At 37.1% G+C, this 19,341-nt stretch overlaps 1 protein-coding gene across 1 annotated transcript in view; it reads left to right on the top strand.

Annotated features, from left to right (window-relative positions):
- Positions 1–14,597, top strand: part of PAWR (PRKC, apoptosis, WT1, regulator) — a gene marked incomplete at its 5' end in the record, with an annotated part of 110,014 nt that extends 95,417 nt beyond the window's left edge. Inside the window, 3 exons of the mRNA XM_008566492.1 lie at positions 7,473–7,620; positions 9,420–9,524; positions 11,949–14,597. Coding sequence (XP_008564714.1) covers positions 7,473–7,620; positions 9,420–9,524; positions 11,949–12,035 — 340 coding nt within the window. The remainder of the gene's footprint in view (positions 1–7,472; positions 7,621–9,419; positions 9,525–11,948) is intronic.
- Between the last annotated feature and the right edge of the window lie 4,744 nt (positions 14,598–19,341).

Below are 19,341 nucleotides of genomic sequence, written 5' to 3'. Positions count from 1 at the left end.
ACCCTGGGGATTTAGTATTCTACACCTCCCCAGAGCCACAAGGTCCTTTAACTCCTAAGTGGGAAGGCCCTTACCCAGTCATTCTTTGCACTCCCACAGCTGCCAAGCTTTCCCTACCAAACAACCAAGTAACTCCATGGATCCATATTTCTAGGTTAAAACCCTGCTTCCCAACCTCACCAACGGATCCCGTGGAACCTACGCATACTCTGCAAGTTCAAGACACACCCTTTCAAGAAACTGAAACTTTTGCCTGCACTCCTCATCCCTCTAGCCCCCTCAAATTCCGTTTATCCCGACTTCCAAGTCTCCCTCCATTACAGGAACAATGACTGCTCCCGTTAACGTTATCCTGCTTCTCTTACTGTGCCTAGTAGGTGCCTCTAAATCCCCGTATGTTTGGCGGTTCATGGTGTGAGAAACTTATACAGGGGAACAAGGTAAAACCACCAAACTACTCCCTTCCATGGCGGACTGTTCTCCAGCTGGATGCCAAAGTCTCGTTACCATCCCCCTTACAGCCTCCTACCCATATCTATGTTTTCTTTTTGATCAAAGATTATTGTCACTGGTGGCCAGAAACTTATGGGGGATGCCTCTACTGGTCATGCAAAATTCATGACCCACTTATAGGTGCAGGGGGCCGGATACCTCAACGTGGTGCAGGATGCGCGCTCCAACTTGTCATCGGTGACCCCTGGGACTCTAGGTGGGCTGGGGTAGTTACTGGGTTTTTCTATTGCGATGGCTACGCTTCCCGCCCTTGTGGGCAACTTCACATCACCAGTACCTACATTCCCTTACCTAACCCCATATCCCATGTAAATACTCACATCTCCCAACAAGAAAAAACTCTTTCCTCAGCTATAAGTGCCGCCAACCAGCTCTCTCCCATCTACACTTGGCAACAAATTATTTCTGAAACTGTTATCTTCCTTAACCAGACTTTCTTCAACCCCACCCCTCCTAAAAATTGCTTCCTTTGTGCATCTTTGCTACACCCACTTCTGGCTGCTGTCCCTGTGAACATTACCTTACTCCCTTCCAACTCTTCCTCTACACCCCTCAGCCTTCCCAATGTTCCTCTATGGGACCCCGATAACACCCCCAACCACACTCTAGTGTCCTATCACTGTTTTCTGGGATCATCCACCCCCTCACCCCATTCCTCATTCCATTGCACTAAAAATTCCACCATCACAAGCCATACAATGTCCCCACCGGGCAACCTTTTTTTGGTGCAATGGAACCCTTTCCACTTTTATCTTTCCTAATACCTCCGTCCCTTTCTACCTAGTCACTGTCGTTCCCCAACTAACCTGTTCCCATGCAGAGCTTTTCCACCTTTTCCATCCACCCCCAAGACAGTGTCGAGCCGTCTTTCTCCCAGTCCTAGTGGGAATGTCCTTAACAACATCAATTGTTGCAACCGGCCTGTCGGGCGGGGCCTTGGGACATACTCTATGGGCGGTAAAAGACGTTAATAACAAACTACAAAAGGCCCTCACCTCCACAGCTGAATCTCTATCTGCCTTACAAAGACAAATCACCTCCCTAGCTAAAGTTACCTTACAAAACCACCGAGCGCTAGACCTCCTCACGGCTGAAAAGGGCGGCACTTGCATCTTCCTCCGGGAAGAATGTTGCTACTATATCAATGAATCGGGGCTAGTAGAAACCAATATTGTCAAACTCACCAACCTAGCCTCAGACCTCTGAGCCAACTGCCCTGATCCCTTCTCTTTTTTCCAAGGCTCACTTCTCACCTGGGTATGGCCAATATTAGGGCCTGTAACCATAATACTCATAGCCTGTCTTTTTTTGCCTTGCATCATAAAGTTCATCCAGTCTCAAGTGGGCAGAATCTCTAAGCAGACTTTCAACCAACTTTTACTCAGGAATTACCAGCTGCTGGCTACAGAAGACCCTGCCCGCCCTTCACCAGATCAGCTAACCCGCTGTTAAAATGGACCTGCCTCGTTGATGGTCCCTGTTCCTGGAAGCTTTGGCCGCGGACGCCTGGATGTTCTCCCCTACAGCCTCCTACACACACTGGACTCAACAAATCACTGACCTGTGGCTTCAGGGAACCTTTCTAGAGTTCTTCCCCTTCGAAATTATCTTATTCTCTACCCTCTTTTGGGTCCTGTTACAAAATCCTCAATCTCCTCCCAATTCCTCTCCCCCTACTACGCCCCTGTCCAGCAGGAAGTAGCTCGAAGATCACGGCGACCCATTCCCACAACAGAGGAAAAAGGGAGGAATGTAAGGACACCGTGGGCACTCAAGTGGAGGGGGAGGGGGAAGGCACTCCCTGGCAATATGGCGCTCTTCCGGGTTCTCCACAATAAAAGCCCGCCGGTGCCAAAACCTCAATCAGTCACAGGTCAGGGCTCACTTCCTGCCCAGCCCCGTCCAATCAGCTACCGCCTGTCCACCCCCTATCCAAACCCGGAACGCAGCTCCCTATAAATATATGCGCAGTCCTTGAATAAAGTGGAACTTCTCCGGTGAACTGTCAGCTCGGGTCCTGTCATCCTTTCAGTTCGTAGTAGTTTTGTTGTGAAGTATTATCTCTCCTAAATTGAGTTCAGTTTTTAGCCTTAATTGATGAGGAAGTGCTAAAGCAATAGTGAGTTATTTATGGAGATACACTGGCTAATGAAACAATAAAACCATCAAAATTTAAATGGCATTTATATGCACAGCATAAATATGTCAAAAACCAAATTCATTATTCAAAAGGAAGAATGTTACATTAAAAAGCTGACAAGCAGATGTTCATGATTTCACATGTAATTGTTAGTATTTTGTGGATTTCTTATAAAGTCTCATTTGTTGCTAACATTATAAATCTGTGTACAAATGACAAGACAAAATATGTTTGCTTGGAAATGTTGGATGGATGTGTAGCAAAGAAGGTAGTTCGTCTTCCACTTTCCAGCAACACTCTAGCTTGATGTATTTAGGAAATAGGATTGTGGTTCAGAAGAAACACAAGTAGCTCTGAAGAATATAAAACTTTAAAGGGTTACAGTATCAACAATTGTGGTGTGGAGTTTTCCTTTGCTTTTGTAGGAGTATATTCTGATTATGCAGAGACAGTGACAAGAAAAACATGCTGGAACTTCTTGTGCTTCTTTCATTGAAAAAGTATTACTGTGTCATCTGAACTAAACAGTATGCTTGCTATAACAGCTGAATTAACAGAAGTTCACTAAAATGTGAATTACTTAAACACTGATGCATTAAATTTAAGATTTCTAAAAAATCTCATTGGGAGTTGATCTTATCAATTGAGCTAATTAACTGTTATATGCTGAGGTATATGGTTTTCAAAGGAAAATTTTCTATAGCTTGTTATGATGGGTCCTACTGTGTAGTATCAATGATCAGTAAAGTACGTGGTGATCTTGGTATTGCACCTCATAATAAGTTAGTCAGATTCCTTACAAATTTGATAGGACACTTTGAATTTTCTTTTCCATCAAAAGAAAATTCATGGCTAGGAAATTCACAGACCAAGAATCTATTTTTTTCATCAAAAGCTATTTTAGATATAACTATAATTTTGCTGGATAAATTGGAACTGACTACCAATGAAGGATTGAAGACAAATTTTGAAAAGCAGATTTTTTGCATTTTGGATTAAAGTTTTTTAGAATAAATATCTTGAATTTATAGCAATTGCATTAAAACCTCTCTTATTCCTGAGTCTAGTTTCTCCATTGTAAGTGCTGTAAAACAAAACATAGAAACAGTTTAAATATACATTATTTCTTGTGAGTAGCATTGTCATCAGTCCAACCTAGATTAGATAAATTAACAAGTGTGGTACTCAGCTTCCAGGATTACCCCCAATGAGCCCTACCTCCTGGTAATTTATCTAATCCCCTTTCACCCTGCACCACAGTTGATATGTGTGACCAATGGAATAGGGCAGATGTGGTACTATGTCACTTCAGAGATTGCCTTCTAACAGACATGGCAGCTTCTGTCTCAGTTGTTCTGTCACTTTCTCTGTGGAAGCCAGCTACCATGTAGTAGCTGCCATGAACAGCTCAGTGGAGAGGCCCACATAACTAGCAACTGAAGCCTTCCGCCATCAGCCATGCGAGTAAGCTTAGAAGCACATTCTCCAGCCCACTCAAGCCCTCAGTAGACTGTGTACTCATGAGAGACCCTGAATATAACCACCCAGCTAAGCCACTGTGTTTTGGGGTAATTGTTTATGGAGTAGTTTTAGGGTAATTTATAGATAACTTCCAATATAGAACTTTCAGTGAAAAATTTGCAACTTTGTGTAATTCTTTTTTCCTATTCTAATTTTGTTTATAATTTGATGGGTCTGAATCTAATAAAACATTTGGGCTTGTGTTTTGTATGGTCCTTTTTACTGTTATTTTTCCAGCAGTTTACTTTTATTTTAATTTACAAAAATATTGGCCCATGAAACATTAGAATTTTATTTTATTTTTTATTGCTTTTAATACAGCAATTTGGGAGTGGAGATGGGAGTGGGGTGGGTGAGAGGACCAGAAACTGTCTCCCTTTCCAGAAGTTTGTTTTCCACATGGGTAACCTCAACTGGATAGAGCTTCTCAAAGAAATGGGAACATTGTAATTAACATATGAAATCCTGATATTATTAAGTTTGTTACGCTTATACAGTGCAGAGCATATTGAAAAGGCAAATTAAAATGTTATGTGTTAGGGCCGACCCCGTGGCTCACTTGGGAGAGTGCGGCACTGGGAGCGCAGCGGCGCTCCCACCGCGGGTTTGGATCCTATATAGGGATGACCGGTGCGCTCACTGGCTGAGCGCGGTGCGGGCGACACCAAGCCAAGGGTTGCAATCCCCTTACCGGTCACAATGACCGGTGCGCTCACTGGCTGAGCGCGGTGCGGGCGACACCAAGCCAAGGGTTGCAATCCCCTTACCGGTCACACACACACAAAAATAAAATGTTATGTGTTAATAAGCTTGTATTAAATTGGGGCTTTGAGAACCCAGGGAAGAGAAGTTAGTCCCACATGGATGTGATGTAGAGTTTTTAAGGACCCTTCTCCTCCTCTTGAAGTTGCTACTACTGAAATTACTCCAGAAGATACAGCATCTGAGGAGGAACCCCCCAGCCTGAAAGCATAGATTTGTGAGTGTGTTTCTGTCAAGTGTATGTTTGGAGGTGGGTATCTCTACACTTTGGTCCCCCGACAGGAGTTGAGAGTGGAAGGGGAAATTAAGAAAGCTCTTGAAAGGAACAGGGAAAAAAACAACCAGAGTAAGCCCAAGGACCTGGAGCCCCATAGACTGGCATCCCCTCCCTTTACAAGCTCTTGGTGACTGGTTTCCCAAGCTTGGAGAACTTGAGTGAGCGATTTTGGTCCAGGATGGAGTTGTGCTGTTCTTGATCCACAGAAGATGTCAGGGGGAGACCCTTAGCCAGAGGGACTCAGGGCAGAAGCCAGGAAACTTGGAGCTGTTCCTCTCTGCAAGGCTACCCATGGCATCCTGGTCTTGCCCAGGGGCTACATAGTCCTCATCCCATTTCCTATGCATTTATTTATTTATTTATTATTACTTTTTTTATTGGATCATAATCGATTGTAAATATTTTGGGGATTCAGTGTTGACATATGTTGATCAAATCAATATTACTAGTATGTATATTGTTATAAATTGTACTTATTCTGTATGCCCCTGTCCAATCTCTCCCTATCCCCCTTCCCTCCCCCCTCCCACCACTGATAACCCTAGATTTCTTCTCTCACTCTGAAAGAGTAATGGTTACTCTGTTGATTTGTTGTGTAGATGATCTGTCCAATGCTGAAAGGTGTCTTCAGGTCCCCCAATATTGTCATAGAGCAGATGCTTCTTCTGTCACTCTGGAATGGGCTTTGTGGAGAGGGACATCCTCTTCTCTTCTTTGGTCTGTGCTGGTGACTCTCCTTGTGTCAGTGCACTCCAGTGGCTGGTGGACCATCTGCATGGTGTTTGTGATGTCTAGCCACTTTGCAGCTGCTGTGGTTACTGTGGTGTCTGTGGTGGGCCACCCACATGGAGGTGATGTTTTTGGCATACTCCTTGGTGCTGGTGGTATGCCTGGTTGTGGAAGGGGGGTCTGGTCCCGGTTTCATGCCCTGGAACCCAGGGTGGGGCCCCGAGGCACTGTTAGTGTGCCTGGATGTGGGCACGGGAGTCTGGTCCGGAGCTAATTTTTTGTCCTTTACTTCTAAAATGAGGGAACTTCCTGTGGGAACTAGTACTTGAGCTGTGTGGTTGAGCTAAATTGCTGCTTTGCTGCTGTTTGCCTAGGGAAGGCTTTTTGTGCAGCTCAGGGTTTAATGGTTGAACTTATAGGTCCTTCCGGCTCTACAGAGACATGGTGCACCTGGGTTGTGTAGAAACTCTGATCTGGGCCTGAATCTTTTCATCAAACTGCACCCCATGCAATTCTGCATTCTCGGCCAGTCTCTTCTTAGTGGTTCTGTGCTGATTGAGGGGCAGATCGGCTGCCCTTGCTGTGTTCCAGTGTTCTCCCAGTGGGCCTGTCTCCCCCACCACCTGTGCTGCAAACACTTCCCATGGGACGGGCCTGCACCGGTCCCTTGCAATGACTCACCAGCCTCTGAATGGCTCCCCTTCTTCAGCTGTTCTGGCTCCTGACTCCTTTGTGGGTCCACAGGAACCATATTAGTGGTATTGCTGTCCTGGGGGCCACCAAGGCCCTCTTCTCCCCTGCCGTCTCCAAGCAACTCCATCTGAAGGGTACAGCTGCAGCTTCTGCCGGCTCCTGCTCTGTGTGCTCAGCAGTTCTAGCATTAAAGCGGTCATGGCCTGAAACTCTCTGAGCAGTTTTTTCTTTCTCTTATCGTGGCTTCTCCCCCTACATGAACTCGGGAGGTCTCTGCTCCTCTTCCCCCGAGCTCCAGCGGCCCCAACTTTGCTGTTGTTACATTTTTATAGTTGTAAATCGGTTGATTTGTGGGAGAGAGTGATGCTGGGGAACGTCTATTCTGCCATCTTGACTAGGACTGTAGAATTTTTAAAAAGGAAAAAAGAAAGGAAAGTTGTTCTTCACAAATATTCTAGGAGATCGACCCTGTCATAGTTCTCATTGTATTGTAAAGGTCATCTTGCTTTATTATAATTGGTTATATTCTCTGTTAAACTGAAAGTTCTATGTAGGGCAGAATCCAATGTCTGTGTCAGATCTTTAGTAACCAGAACAATGTCTAGCCAGTACTTAGCAGTGACTCAGTAGATATTGATTAAAAAAATTAATGTTCCTTTTACATTTTTTTCATTGTGTTGGAGTAATGATTAACTTCTATAGTTGTAAATAAGTTGGCTACCATAACCATATGTCCTCAGGTAATGTTAAATGTTTAGGCTACATAGAAAATATTCTTGGCATCTTTCTTGTTGAGTACTAAAGATCTTTATAAAATGTGTATTTTTATTTACATAGCACAACTGCTGCTTCTGAAGAAGATGCTTCAGGTAGATATCTCCGAATGGATAGAAGTGGGTTCAGTAGATATAACAGGGATGCAAATGTTCCAGGTAATTTGGTCTCAAGTAGCACATTGGAAAAGAAAATTGAAGATCTTGAAAAGGTATGAATTACATATTATTTACTATGATAAAATTAATATATTATTAGTATTCTTTTTTCAGTTTCATAGCAGCTGAGTGAGAGAGGAAACAAATTGAAATTTGTAGGGGAGAGATAGTGCTGAAAAAAAGGGAAAAGAATGAGGGGCACTCATGGGAAATATGAATGTTAATGGGTATTTTCAAATACAAGAGTACTTCGAAATGTTCATGGAAAGATTTGTATTATCTTTTAATTCTATTATTCCACAAACTTTTCGAAAGTACTTCGATCAGGGTACATCAAAAAGTTCATGGAAAATAGAATTAAAAGATAACACAAATCTTTCTATGAACTTTTCAAAGTCCCCTTGTATAGTCAAATAGCAGCTAGCAATCACTTTCTTTAGTACAGAGTTTCTAGATACATAATGGGCTAGGCATTTTCTGATTTCCTTCATATTTTTTTATCCAGTTCTGTTGATGCTAAAACCTTAGAAATAGAGCCAATTCTTGTATTCCTTAATATTTAATGGATACTCCTATTCTGCCAAGTGTTATTGCTAATATATTGAAAATAGTATTTGTCTTTGATGTGATTATAGGTTTGAACTGGCAATATATACTATTGTGTATTTATTACATTGTTTGAATAGATTGTTATTGTAGACTTTCCACTGGGTTCTGAGTTAGGCCCATCTTTAGTGTTTGAAACAATTTTGTGTAAGAATAATCCTGTTTAGAAGTATATTTGAGAAGAACTCAAATGAATATTGGCATAAATTTATTAACCATAGAGTGTCAGATTTGCTCCATAGACATTCAACTCCTAAAATTGATAATGGTGCTAAATTACTTTCTGATTGTTGACAATATGTTTTTGTTTTACTGAACCAAAATCATTCCCTGTGATATAAGGATTGTTTTAAGTAAAGATTTAATTTTAAAATTTGTTTCTGTTTAATAAGATTACAGTTATTTTAGGTCACATCTAAGCTTTAAACAATAGTTTCTACAGGGAACCGTTATTTTGTGGATTTAAGTTGGAAGTTTTAGGGAACACATAATCTAATGGTTTTCAAGGGAGTTCTCAGCAAGGCTTCTGGAGTTATACAGGAGTTTGGACTGAGTTTCTAGGTTTGGCAGCAGCTGATTGATATGGGTGGCTGCTTTCTCTGAGAGTTAGAAGGAAAGAAGCCAAGTTCTGGGTGAGGCCTTTTCAGCTCTGCCTCCCTTTTGCCCACAACGTGGCTGACCCACCCCAAGATCCTGGATTCTAAATAAGATTTCTTTGAAAAGAGTATTGCAATGTTTAAAGAAAAAAAGTTTAAAAATCAGTAATCCATTTTAGTTCCTTCTTTTTATCTATTGTCAGTTAACTGGCAGAGCCAGTAGTAAAATTAAGGATCATTGTTTTTCTGTGTAGAATTTTCCATGAGCCATTTCTTTTACTTAAACTTTGTATTTTTAATAATTTTGAATTTTCTCAAATAAAGCATTACCCATAAAAAAATACCAACATAGTTCATAACTAATGGTGGTGATAAGCTAAAGAAGGTAAGTCATTGAGTCTATTAGTATTTGTTAAAGACTTGTGTAAACATGGGTTTAATCAGGAATATACCTTACAGCTCTTATATTCTCATTTTCTGATTCTTTTCTGAGGTGGGTTCTTTGTTCCTTCACCAAGTATCTTAAGGAATGCATTGGAAATCTTCATGTATCTAAGATACTTTACCACACTTGGCAAATGTATGCTGTTTATGAAGATTGTAAATAACCAATAACTTCCCTGTTAATGTTTTGTAATTATATTTACCAGGAAGTAGTAAGAGAAAGGCAAGAAAACCTAAGACTTGTGAGACTGATGCAAGATAAAGAGGAAATGATTGGAAAACTCAAAGAAGAGATTGACTTGTTAAATAGAGTAAGTATTTCACATATTTCAGTTTTAGGGTTTCCTTTCCTTTTGGGGGGGCAGTTGCATGAATATACATAAATATGAAGAAATTATTTAATTGCATTATTCATTTTATTCTAGTTTTAGTGAGATAGTAACTCATAGTGGTAAGAACCTCATGTCATTCCATAAACTGATGTCTTCTGGGCAATAACCAGTTTAACTCATCTAATATTCTTTTGCGGACAGACTTATGAATGTGTTTGTTCTGTGTTTTATTAGAGTCTGGAGGTGAGAGGCAGCTTGGTCACCACCATACATAAAAAGGCACTGGTGCAGAGTTGCCTCAGTAAAGAACTAAAATTGGTACATTATTACTGTAAGAAATTCCAGATGTCTTTGTGTGTATTTTTTACCACTTTTTTCTCCAGTTATACATAATGCATCCCCAACTTTAGGTTTAGCATTATCTCAACCTGTATACTCTTCTTTTTGTTTTTAGCCCCAGAATTTACTTGCTGCTTAATAAGCAGGTATTAGTGCTAGGTCATACTTAGGTGATGATAGTGAGAAGAGATTCCATAATTTTGCTTTTTAGAGGGCTTTAGATAAGATGGAGGAAATAAGTTTGCAGCAGGGAAAAAGAACAGATCCCCAATCCAATCTTAACTCGTGAAAGAGAGAAAATAGTCTTCATTATGTGTGGAACTGTTCTAATAAAGCTGGAAGGCATTAAGCCCAGATAATAAATGAGGACAGTGAAGCTCAGAGTTTAACTTGCTTAAGGTCATATATAGTAATCTTCTGAGCCAGTATTTGACTTCATATTTGATAGTCCTACTTGTATGTCTTTCTACTCTTCATAGACTGCCTTTCATCCTGGTTCCAACACAAGCATTCCTATGTTGGTGCTGGAGTTTGATTTAAGAAATTCTGCAAATTTTTTGATGTCCATCATGTATTTGCACTGTCTTAGGCACTGTGGGCATTAAAACGAATAGTAAAACTCCTGCCCTTACAGAATTTATAATCTAGTAATGATACGTAAATGTGCTTTATCATTTAATTCTGAATCTTAGGTAGATCTCAGTTGTGGTAATTTTAGGAATCCTATATTTTTATTGTTGTTTCAACAGTTTAGTTTCCCAGCATCATACATTTAATTTGTGAATAAATACAAATTCTAATTTTGTAACTTTTAAAATAATTTACATAATAGTCCAAAGGCAGTAAACTAAATTTATCAGAATGCTGTTACCCTATAGCACACTTGTGATTCAAATTGATTGTATCAAGTTTTAGTATTTTAAACTGCAATGTAAACATAGAACTACCATGTGATGCAATTTTCCTATCTCCTGTCAAATATTTTTTTGAATGTTAGTTTTTTTTTTTTTTTTTGCTTTTTGTCTTTTTCCGTGTCCGGCAATGGATTGCAACCCTCAGTGTCGCCCCCGTACCGGACCGGGACCGGCAACGGGATCGCAACCCTCGGTGTTGCTCCCGCGCCTCGCTCAGCCAGTGAGCAGGAACCGGTCTGTATGTGGGATCCGAACCCTCGGCGGGAGCGCCACCGCGCTTCCCAAGCGGCGCACTATAGCAGTGCGCCACCGGGCCGGCCCAAATGTCTGCTTTTCTAACAATTAACTAATCTGCCTTGAAATAATGTTTTTTGTAACTAAAACTTACAGTGGATTGTTTTAGTATTACCCAGATGGTTGTATATTTGGGACTAGTATTAATAGAGGGAACATATACTTCTAAAGCTGGAGAGCGAATAGCTAGTTTAGTGGCTTTAGATTTTTTTTTTTTTAAAGCTCTAAAACATTTCTCTCAGTCAAAACATCATGAAGACGCCCAGCATACAAATTGAACTAGATCCTCTTTGTGCCTCAGATACTCTTTTCTGTATGCGCCAGTTCTGTCACCTCCCCAGAATCTCATTCTCAAATGTACCCCTTTAAAGATCACACAGACTGGTAGGAGTACATCCAGAATTTGCACCTGTACGTTTTGATGCCCAATTTGACACAAGGTTGCAACCTGGGGCCCAATACCACATATGGTCTGCATATGTATTTTGTTTAGCTCTCAACTTGGGGAAAGGGGCATGGAATTTGTTTTTAACAACAAAAAAAAATTAAGTTAGTTACAATTATTAAAAATTGGAAGATTCACAATTTAAAAATCCTGACTTTTGACTTCTCTTGAAAAACTGAGATTTGATAAGAGTTGGCCTTCATACTTGTGATAACAATGAAGAGCCAAGTGATGGATGCTTACTTTAGGTGGAATATGTTTCATCTAAAGTTATTTTTAGAACTTTCCCCCATTTCATAATTAATTGATTATATGAATTATCTGTGAATTTATATTTTTAAAAGTATTTTTATCTCCTTAAGAAAAATTTTAAATATTTTTAAAGTATTATTTTCCTTTTTTCCCCTTAAGGACCTAGATGATATAGAAGATGAAAATGAACAACTAAAGCAGGAAAATAAAACTCTTTTGAAAGTTGTTGGGCAGCTGACAAGGTAGAAGATTTCAAGGCTCAGTGTGGAAAAAACATTTTAAAACTACTGATTGAATGTTATGGTCGATGCTAGGACAATATTCCTGTGCTGCAATATGTTAAAATAACTTAGTATGTGTATTTATTTCTGGAAAACGGATGGATGTTTATTTTCAATATATTTCTTTTTCTTTATTAGTTTCAAAAAAGTATCAACCTTTTATTTCATGATTGACGTCTTTCAGTTATTAAGATGATAGGTAATGCCTCTTTTGGTTTTGTGTGGTATTCAAATAATATATGGTTTAAAGTCACAACTGTTTGAGTATATTTTATCTATGGTAGTGCATTTTCTCCCTAAAGAAATATACATAGTCTTTGTTTACATGAATTCAAGTACTTTTGGGGAGTTACTTACAAATGCCTTATTACTGATGTGTGTAACCTTATATGTGTTGATGACTTACTTATAAAGGCCTTTGTCTACTGTCATTTGTTCTTTCCACTTATTCTAAACAATTTAGAATAATAGAGTCACACTATTTTGTGTAACAGTAATCTTTTAAAAGGAAAGCTATTATAAAAAGTCAATAATATCATGTTCTAGTTGGCTAAATATAAATTTAAGAGAATACTTGAATTGTGCTATAGTAAATGAAAATTTACTATTTGGGGTTTGATTATTGAAAAAATTTAAAATGACTTAACTTCTAAAAACATACATTTTAAAATGTAAAATTTCTTATTTAGGTACTACCTTTTTGATTGTTTCAAGGTTTATCAGTGAATATTAGATATTTAAAAAGTTGTTTGTCCTTCAGGCCTGGAAAATGTGTACAATTTCAGTATATAAGAAAAAATTCATATTTTTATTATATTATGTGCATTAAAATCAAAACCAAAATATTTATCCACACTTAAAACATTTATACCATATTAACAAAATAGCACATAAGCAGAAATAGTACCAAAGTATTTCATCTAATTTCTGAATTGGAAAATAACACTGTGATACAGTTTTTCTCATGAGAGAATATTCCCTTATCTAAAATGTAAGGGGTTTTCTAACATTGAAATTTTTAAAACAATTATTTTTGAAGTTATACAAATTTTTTCTTCAATTAAATATCATTAGTATTTAGGTTTGTTTTATATTACATTTTTATGTTGAGTAAGAAAACCTCCCCTTTAAAATATAGTAACATTAAGAAATGTCTGCCTGATAGCTGAATCTCAAACAGTGGTACTGGTATCCTTTTATACAATTAATATACAAAAGTGGCTCAAACATAGTAAAATCCACTTCGGATGTCTTACCCTTTTTCTTTCACTTGCCAAGCCCCTTCATTATTCACTATTAGAAAAATAAGGAAAGTGAAATAGTTGGGGAAAATGTGGAGTAAATGATAATAAGTATTAGATATTGAATTCTAAAAATCTCTGCATTTAGCTAGATTGTCTTTCACCCAACCCCACTTTAGAAGTTTCGAGCTTGGCTGCTCATCAGAATCACTGGAGGAACTTGAAAAGAATTCCCTGACTGTAGCTTCTAGATAGGTTTATGTTGAGACCCTGCACTTGAGCATTTTAAAGCTCATCATGTGATGATTCTGATCATAACCTGGTTTGGAAATAGCTGCTGTTGTGTGTTTACTCCTGTATTCCATTGATGACCCTGGAATTGACATAATTTTAGGTACCAGCGTTTTCCCCTTTTATTTAATAATTAAACTGGTGTCCAGGGCAGTTTTCCTATGTCCATATAGATATATATTCACTGCTCACAAAAAGTTCAATGTTAGATTACCAAATCTGGTATATAGGTGCAGAATTAGTTCATAAGGGCTTCATTCTTGGGACTTTTCCCCAGCATGGCAGTAGTGATCTGCCACCCACGTGTAAAGGTGTTATTCCAGGCCTTGTCACCTCCTTTGGTTGTGAGGTACTCATCTCTCTTTAGTTACCATTAAGCATGTGGCAGAAGTAATCTTATTGCCTAGTTCCTCATCCACACTTTGGATGTTGTGAAAATGCTATCAACATTAACTTTAAAATATATTAGTATGTTGTTTTTTTGGTAAAAAAATTACTTCCAATTGTCTAATTCATATGTAGATAAAAGAACTTTTTATTTTACTTTTTAAAATTGTATCAGTTATTAATGTTTTTAAAGCCTGAGCTGTTTCAAAATTTTTCCTTTCTTCAGTTTATTGGGAACATTTCCAGCAATGATTTTTGCTTTTTTAGCATAATGATATCAAGTGCAAATACAGGAACCTGACAATTTAGGCAAAGCATTTCACATACAGTCCTTTTCCCACCTCCCTAAAATGTGTATTTATTTCACATACAGATATTTACACTAACTATTGAAAAATAAAGTAGGATCTGCTACAGTTTCCCCTTAAAATTTATAAAAACTGTTGAGATTTTAAAAAGGTAGTTCAAGTACATGTGCACTACCCTAGAAAACTTGGCTATTGTCAATAAAATGCTAGTATTTGTGAAATTATTAGTCCTACTCAGAAATATTATTTCTTATATCTCCTGGGAATTTATGGCATAATAAAGCACATCCAAAGTTCTAATGTGTTTATGAGATCATTTTCGAAACAGTACTTCATTTTATTATCTTTAAAATGAACATGACTTGCCTCTCTGACTTCTGGTATGAATTAACTTGAAAATTATTGTAGTAATCTTTAGTTCATTTTTCTAGAATTGTTGGTAATTTTATTGTGTGGTAGTTACCATTAGAGAGGAAGGGAAAGGCTTGTATTTCTAAGATCTAAGGGATATACTAAATATAGTAGATTAGCACTGTCACACTTATTCAAGTAGTTTAAAATGTAGAAAATTAAGTATCGGGGCAGGTACATGAAGCAATGTAGTATCTTTAAACATTTTAATTGTAGTAGAAACAATGTATTTTTAAGGTGAAAAACCTACCACGGTTATATGTGGTTTTTCTGGATTAATTTGGATTTTTATAATTAGAAATTAAAATATAAGATTTTCGAGTCCACTAATATTTTGTTGAAAACAATTCAAATCAATGCCATAGAAGCATCCATATGTTCAACATCATAAGTCAAAACAGCGAAGACCGTAGCTTTGATCATTGATCTGATGTCCTGGACAATATTCACAAGTACAGGGATAGTCATTTTTCTTCTTTCTTTTCTTTTTTTTAAATAGTCGTATGATTTTGGAGTCAGTGACTAGTAAGTTCCATGGTTCCATGCAGTATTGGCACTTATTTAATAACTATTCATGATTTTGTTAATAACCTATTAAAGGATTTAGACATATATTTTCATTCTTCTGATATAAGAAACCAAACACACCAGTTTTTCACTGGAGAGAATATATTAAGTGAGAAAGAACTAGCATTCAGGAATCAGAACTTTAAAATCACATGTTAAAGTTAGTGCTAAACATTCTCATGTTGTGTGTGAACCAATCCTAATATGTAAGAATAAAGCTTGACTTCTTTTGCATTGGAATTATGCTGTCATAAATAAAGGGCATCCCATCAGTTAGGATTATAACTTACACTACTTAACTGAGAACTAGTGTAATTCTTTTCTTCTGTTGTTCCATTAACCTGTGAGCATAATACTAATAAGACAACGAATAGTTTGCTCATCAGGTGCATAAACAAAGGCACCTTCTCCCACGCTAAGTTTCTCCTTGATGTGTAGAAGTGGCTGTTTCATTTTCAGTTTAAAGACTTGAACCATAACCCAAGAAAACCTGAGCCCATATTGTTTTTATTTTACTTAGCTAGAATCTCACAGCATGTTAAAGTCACATCCTCATCCCCCCAAAAAATAATTGTGTGAGTACGTGAGAGGAATATGTATGTGGGGGTTGCATTAAATTTCATACCGATTTCAGCCAATCTTTATTAGTCAACTGGGTATACTATTATAGGTATAATAAGTGGACATGGACCAATTCTTCCATCTAGCAGTCTACAATCTATGTAGTGCATGTCAGTAGCACAAAATGCAATCTTAGCTAGCATTCACCTAATATGAATAGTTCATTCAAAAGTACTTTTTTGTATTAGTTAACCATCCATTGTCTTTTAGATGTAATTAATAGGTACTGTTTAATTTGTTGCAGTAGTTACTGAAAAGTGGAGTGAAAGAACTGATGCACATTAGGAAGTATCTTACCATATTTTTAAAGATAATATGCATTAGTGAAAGAACATTTTAAAGGGATTTATAGCAGTAATGAAGTGAAAAAAATTCAGTGTATGTCAAATACACCAAACTGTTGATGGTATTCAAATGTGATGTCAAGTTAGTATTTCTGTATGCCTCATCGATTACTGGTTTGCTTTTAGGTATTTGTCTACTCTGATCTACAGTTCACCTGTTGGCAGTCGGTCTGGTAATAATAGAATGTTATTGGTGATCACTTGATAGACGTTGATTAAGTACCGGTGTTTTGTTTTGTTTTCCCCTCTGGATACCTAATAGGTGTATGCTACTTTTTTGGTGAACTTGTTTCTGGAAAGATAGGGCTATGCTATTCAGGGCTTTTATTCTTATGTTTTTCTTCTCAATTTAAGTAGTATTTGGCTGCTGCTACGAGCAAAGACCATATGAAAGCTAAAACATACTGTTTTGTTGAAAAGTCAGCTAATTTAGGTAATCAAATATTCGTGGAAAAACATGTGGATAATTTATTGAACATTGTTACTGTGTAGAGAGCTTTGATCATTCCCACTACATAGTTTTTCATTGTGGAATAGTCAACTTAATATAGATTCACTTTTAATATGCTTTGCATGTAAAAAATAATAAATGCTTAATAAAAAAGTAAGTTTTCATTTATTTTTCAACACTGATTATTTTTTTCCTTCCTGTACTACCAGTTAAATTCTGACCCTGACTTTTACTTTTGAAGTTAAAGGATAATGTTAATAATCTAATTAGCTAATGTGACTGTTACTGAAACAGTATATAGGACTTTTAAAATCCTTATTTGGTATTATTTTAAGGAATAATGTTTTAAGAAACAAAAATTTAGTGTTAAGATCTGAATACATTAATGGTGGGGCTTCTTGAATAAGTGAGCAAGTGCACAAATGTTCAACTTGACTAAAAATCTTTAATTGTCTTTGTGTTTTAAACTACACAAATAATTTCTTAACTTACTATTGGAACTATTATAAATTAAATATGATGGTATTCAAAGAATTTCAGATCTTTTAAAGATAAATAGGGGTCTGGGAATGTAAAAATTTGGTCTTTGTTTTTTTAGTAAATGGTTTATATAACCTTTCATCTAATGTGTCATTCTTTATACACCTGCACAACCTAATCAGTCTTCTTTACTTCTAGAACTCTAAATCTTCTCATTAATGTCATACATGTCTAACAAGTGAACAAGCATCCTGAAGTCAGTCTGTTTAGATAAGGCCTCAAGTCCTTATATAAGAACATATTCCATTAGAAAGCCTATTGAAAAAATTTTGCAAGGTCCCATAGTCTTAAATGAAACTGAAACCCCCTTTATCTTAGAATTCATCATATCCCTATTTTTTCTCCTATATTTACTCTGTGTGTGTGCATGTATGTGTGTACACAGTACTATCAGCAGCTGTAAAGTACCTACATATTTTCTTAATCTCATTCCTCTAGTTTTTATTTTTCATCTCTACAGAAGGTAACATTTTATTCTTGGCCAACTCTTGGAAAGAATTATGTAGTGATGGACCTTCATGTTAAAGGGAAAGAACTGGTTGTAATATCTTTTACAATCCATTTTAATTTGATATCTAACCAAAAGAAGTTAAAAAGGAAGCGAGAAAGCAAAACTTCCCTCTTAATCCTGGACCAATCCATAATTTTACTGTCTTTTTCAAAAAACTTGTATGACTGAATCAAAGTGCTTTTAAGTAAACGAGAAAGCTCTCTTTGTGTCATATAGTTAATCAACATGAAAAAAAATTAATATGAGCCAGTTAAGAAAGGTAGATTGGACTTTCATACATGTGGAAAACAAAGGTTTTGACTGTTACGTATGTTTTCATGTTAAAATGTGCTTAATTATTCACTATGTAATCTTAATCCATTTATAATCAGTTAGTTGCTATCCCTTTTTAGATATACCGTGGGACATGAAATTCACAATCTTTACATCATGTTACAGGTTTCTATCCAAAGAAATATTTGCATTCCTGTAAAATGTGAACTATTCACTGTGGTTACCCAAAGGTAGATGATAATCATCAGTGGATATTTTAGCTTTATGGAAGCAAATTATTAAGAAAAATGAATAGAAAGATGTTTGACTTCTCTTATTGTTCTTGTGGTGCAAAGTTTTGAATGAAGCTGTCAGTCAAAGTTATAGGAAATCCACATTTAAAGAATCTGTAAATTACTTTTAATAAGAATACATTCATCTGATACTAAGAAAGTTTGAAAATTATTAGCTTTCTTTGGCAGATTGAAAGTTGAATGTATGGATGACTCAGGACAATAAACACTAATTTAAAGTAAAATTATGCCAGTCATGTTCATATTAACTGTATTTATTATTAAATCAGTGAGTCAGTGAAAATTTTAATGAGATGAATAAGTGGACACTTTGGAAATGATAACTTACGATCATAGGAGGCCTAAAGGTTTCTTGTTACCTTTTGCAATAAGTATGCCTTAGGTTCAAATAAGCACGGTGACTCAGGTAACAATTTGAGCATAACTTTAACCCTAATTTACTATAGCATAACAACATTCAGCGGTTAGTAATTCAGTAGCTGTATATGCCAGGCAATGTGTTAGGTGCTTTATATTTTATTTGATTCTTTAAAATTTGTGCAGTGATCAGTTTGGGAGGGTAGTTTTCTCAACATCACAAAGCTAGTCTGACTGCAAAGCTTTGCACTTCATGCTATGACATACTCACTTTTATGATGTAATCACTGTCCTACTGAAAATATTTTGCCAGTGCTCCCCACACTAATGGCATTGGCTTCACTTAGGAACCTGTTAGAAATACAAATTCTTTGGCCTCACCCAGCACCTGAATCGGAAACTTTGAGGGCGAGGCCCAACAGTCTGTATTTTAAAAAGCTCTTCGGGTATTCTGATGCAGGTCAGAGTTTTCAAGCCACTGCACTGTGCATTTCTATTTTTAAGCAAAGATCTTGGTGTCTCTTTTTGGACATTGGACATTGTGTATTTAACATGAGTTTGTAAAAACAAACAAAAAAACCCAAAACCTCATCTTTTCCTTGTTGCTTACATTGCAAAAGATTGTATCAGGAAAAGCCTCAGCATGGACATTGGCAGCTTGACATAACCCCATTAG

Source organism: Galeopterus variegatus, unplaced genomic scaffold (assembly GCF_000696425.1).
Source record: "Galeopterus variegatus unplaced genomic scaffold, G_variegatus-3.0.2 Scaffold246, whole genome shotgun sequence".
Taxonomy (NCBI): domain Eukaryota; kingdom Metazoa; phylum Chordata; class Mammalia; order Dermoptera; family Cynocephalidae; genus Galeopterus; species Galeopterus variegatus.
Note: the sequence above shows the minus strand (reverse complement) of the source record. Positions and strands in the feature narration are given on the sequence as shown.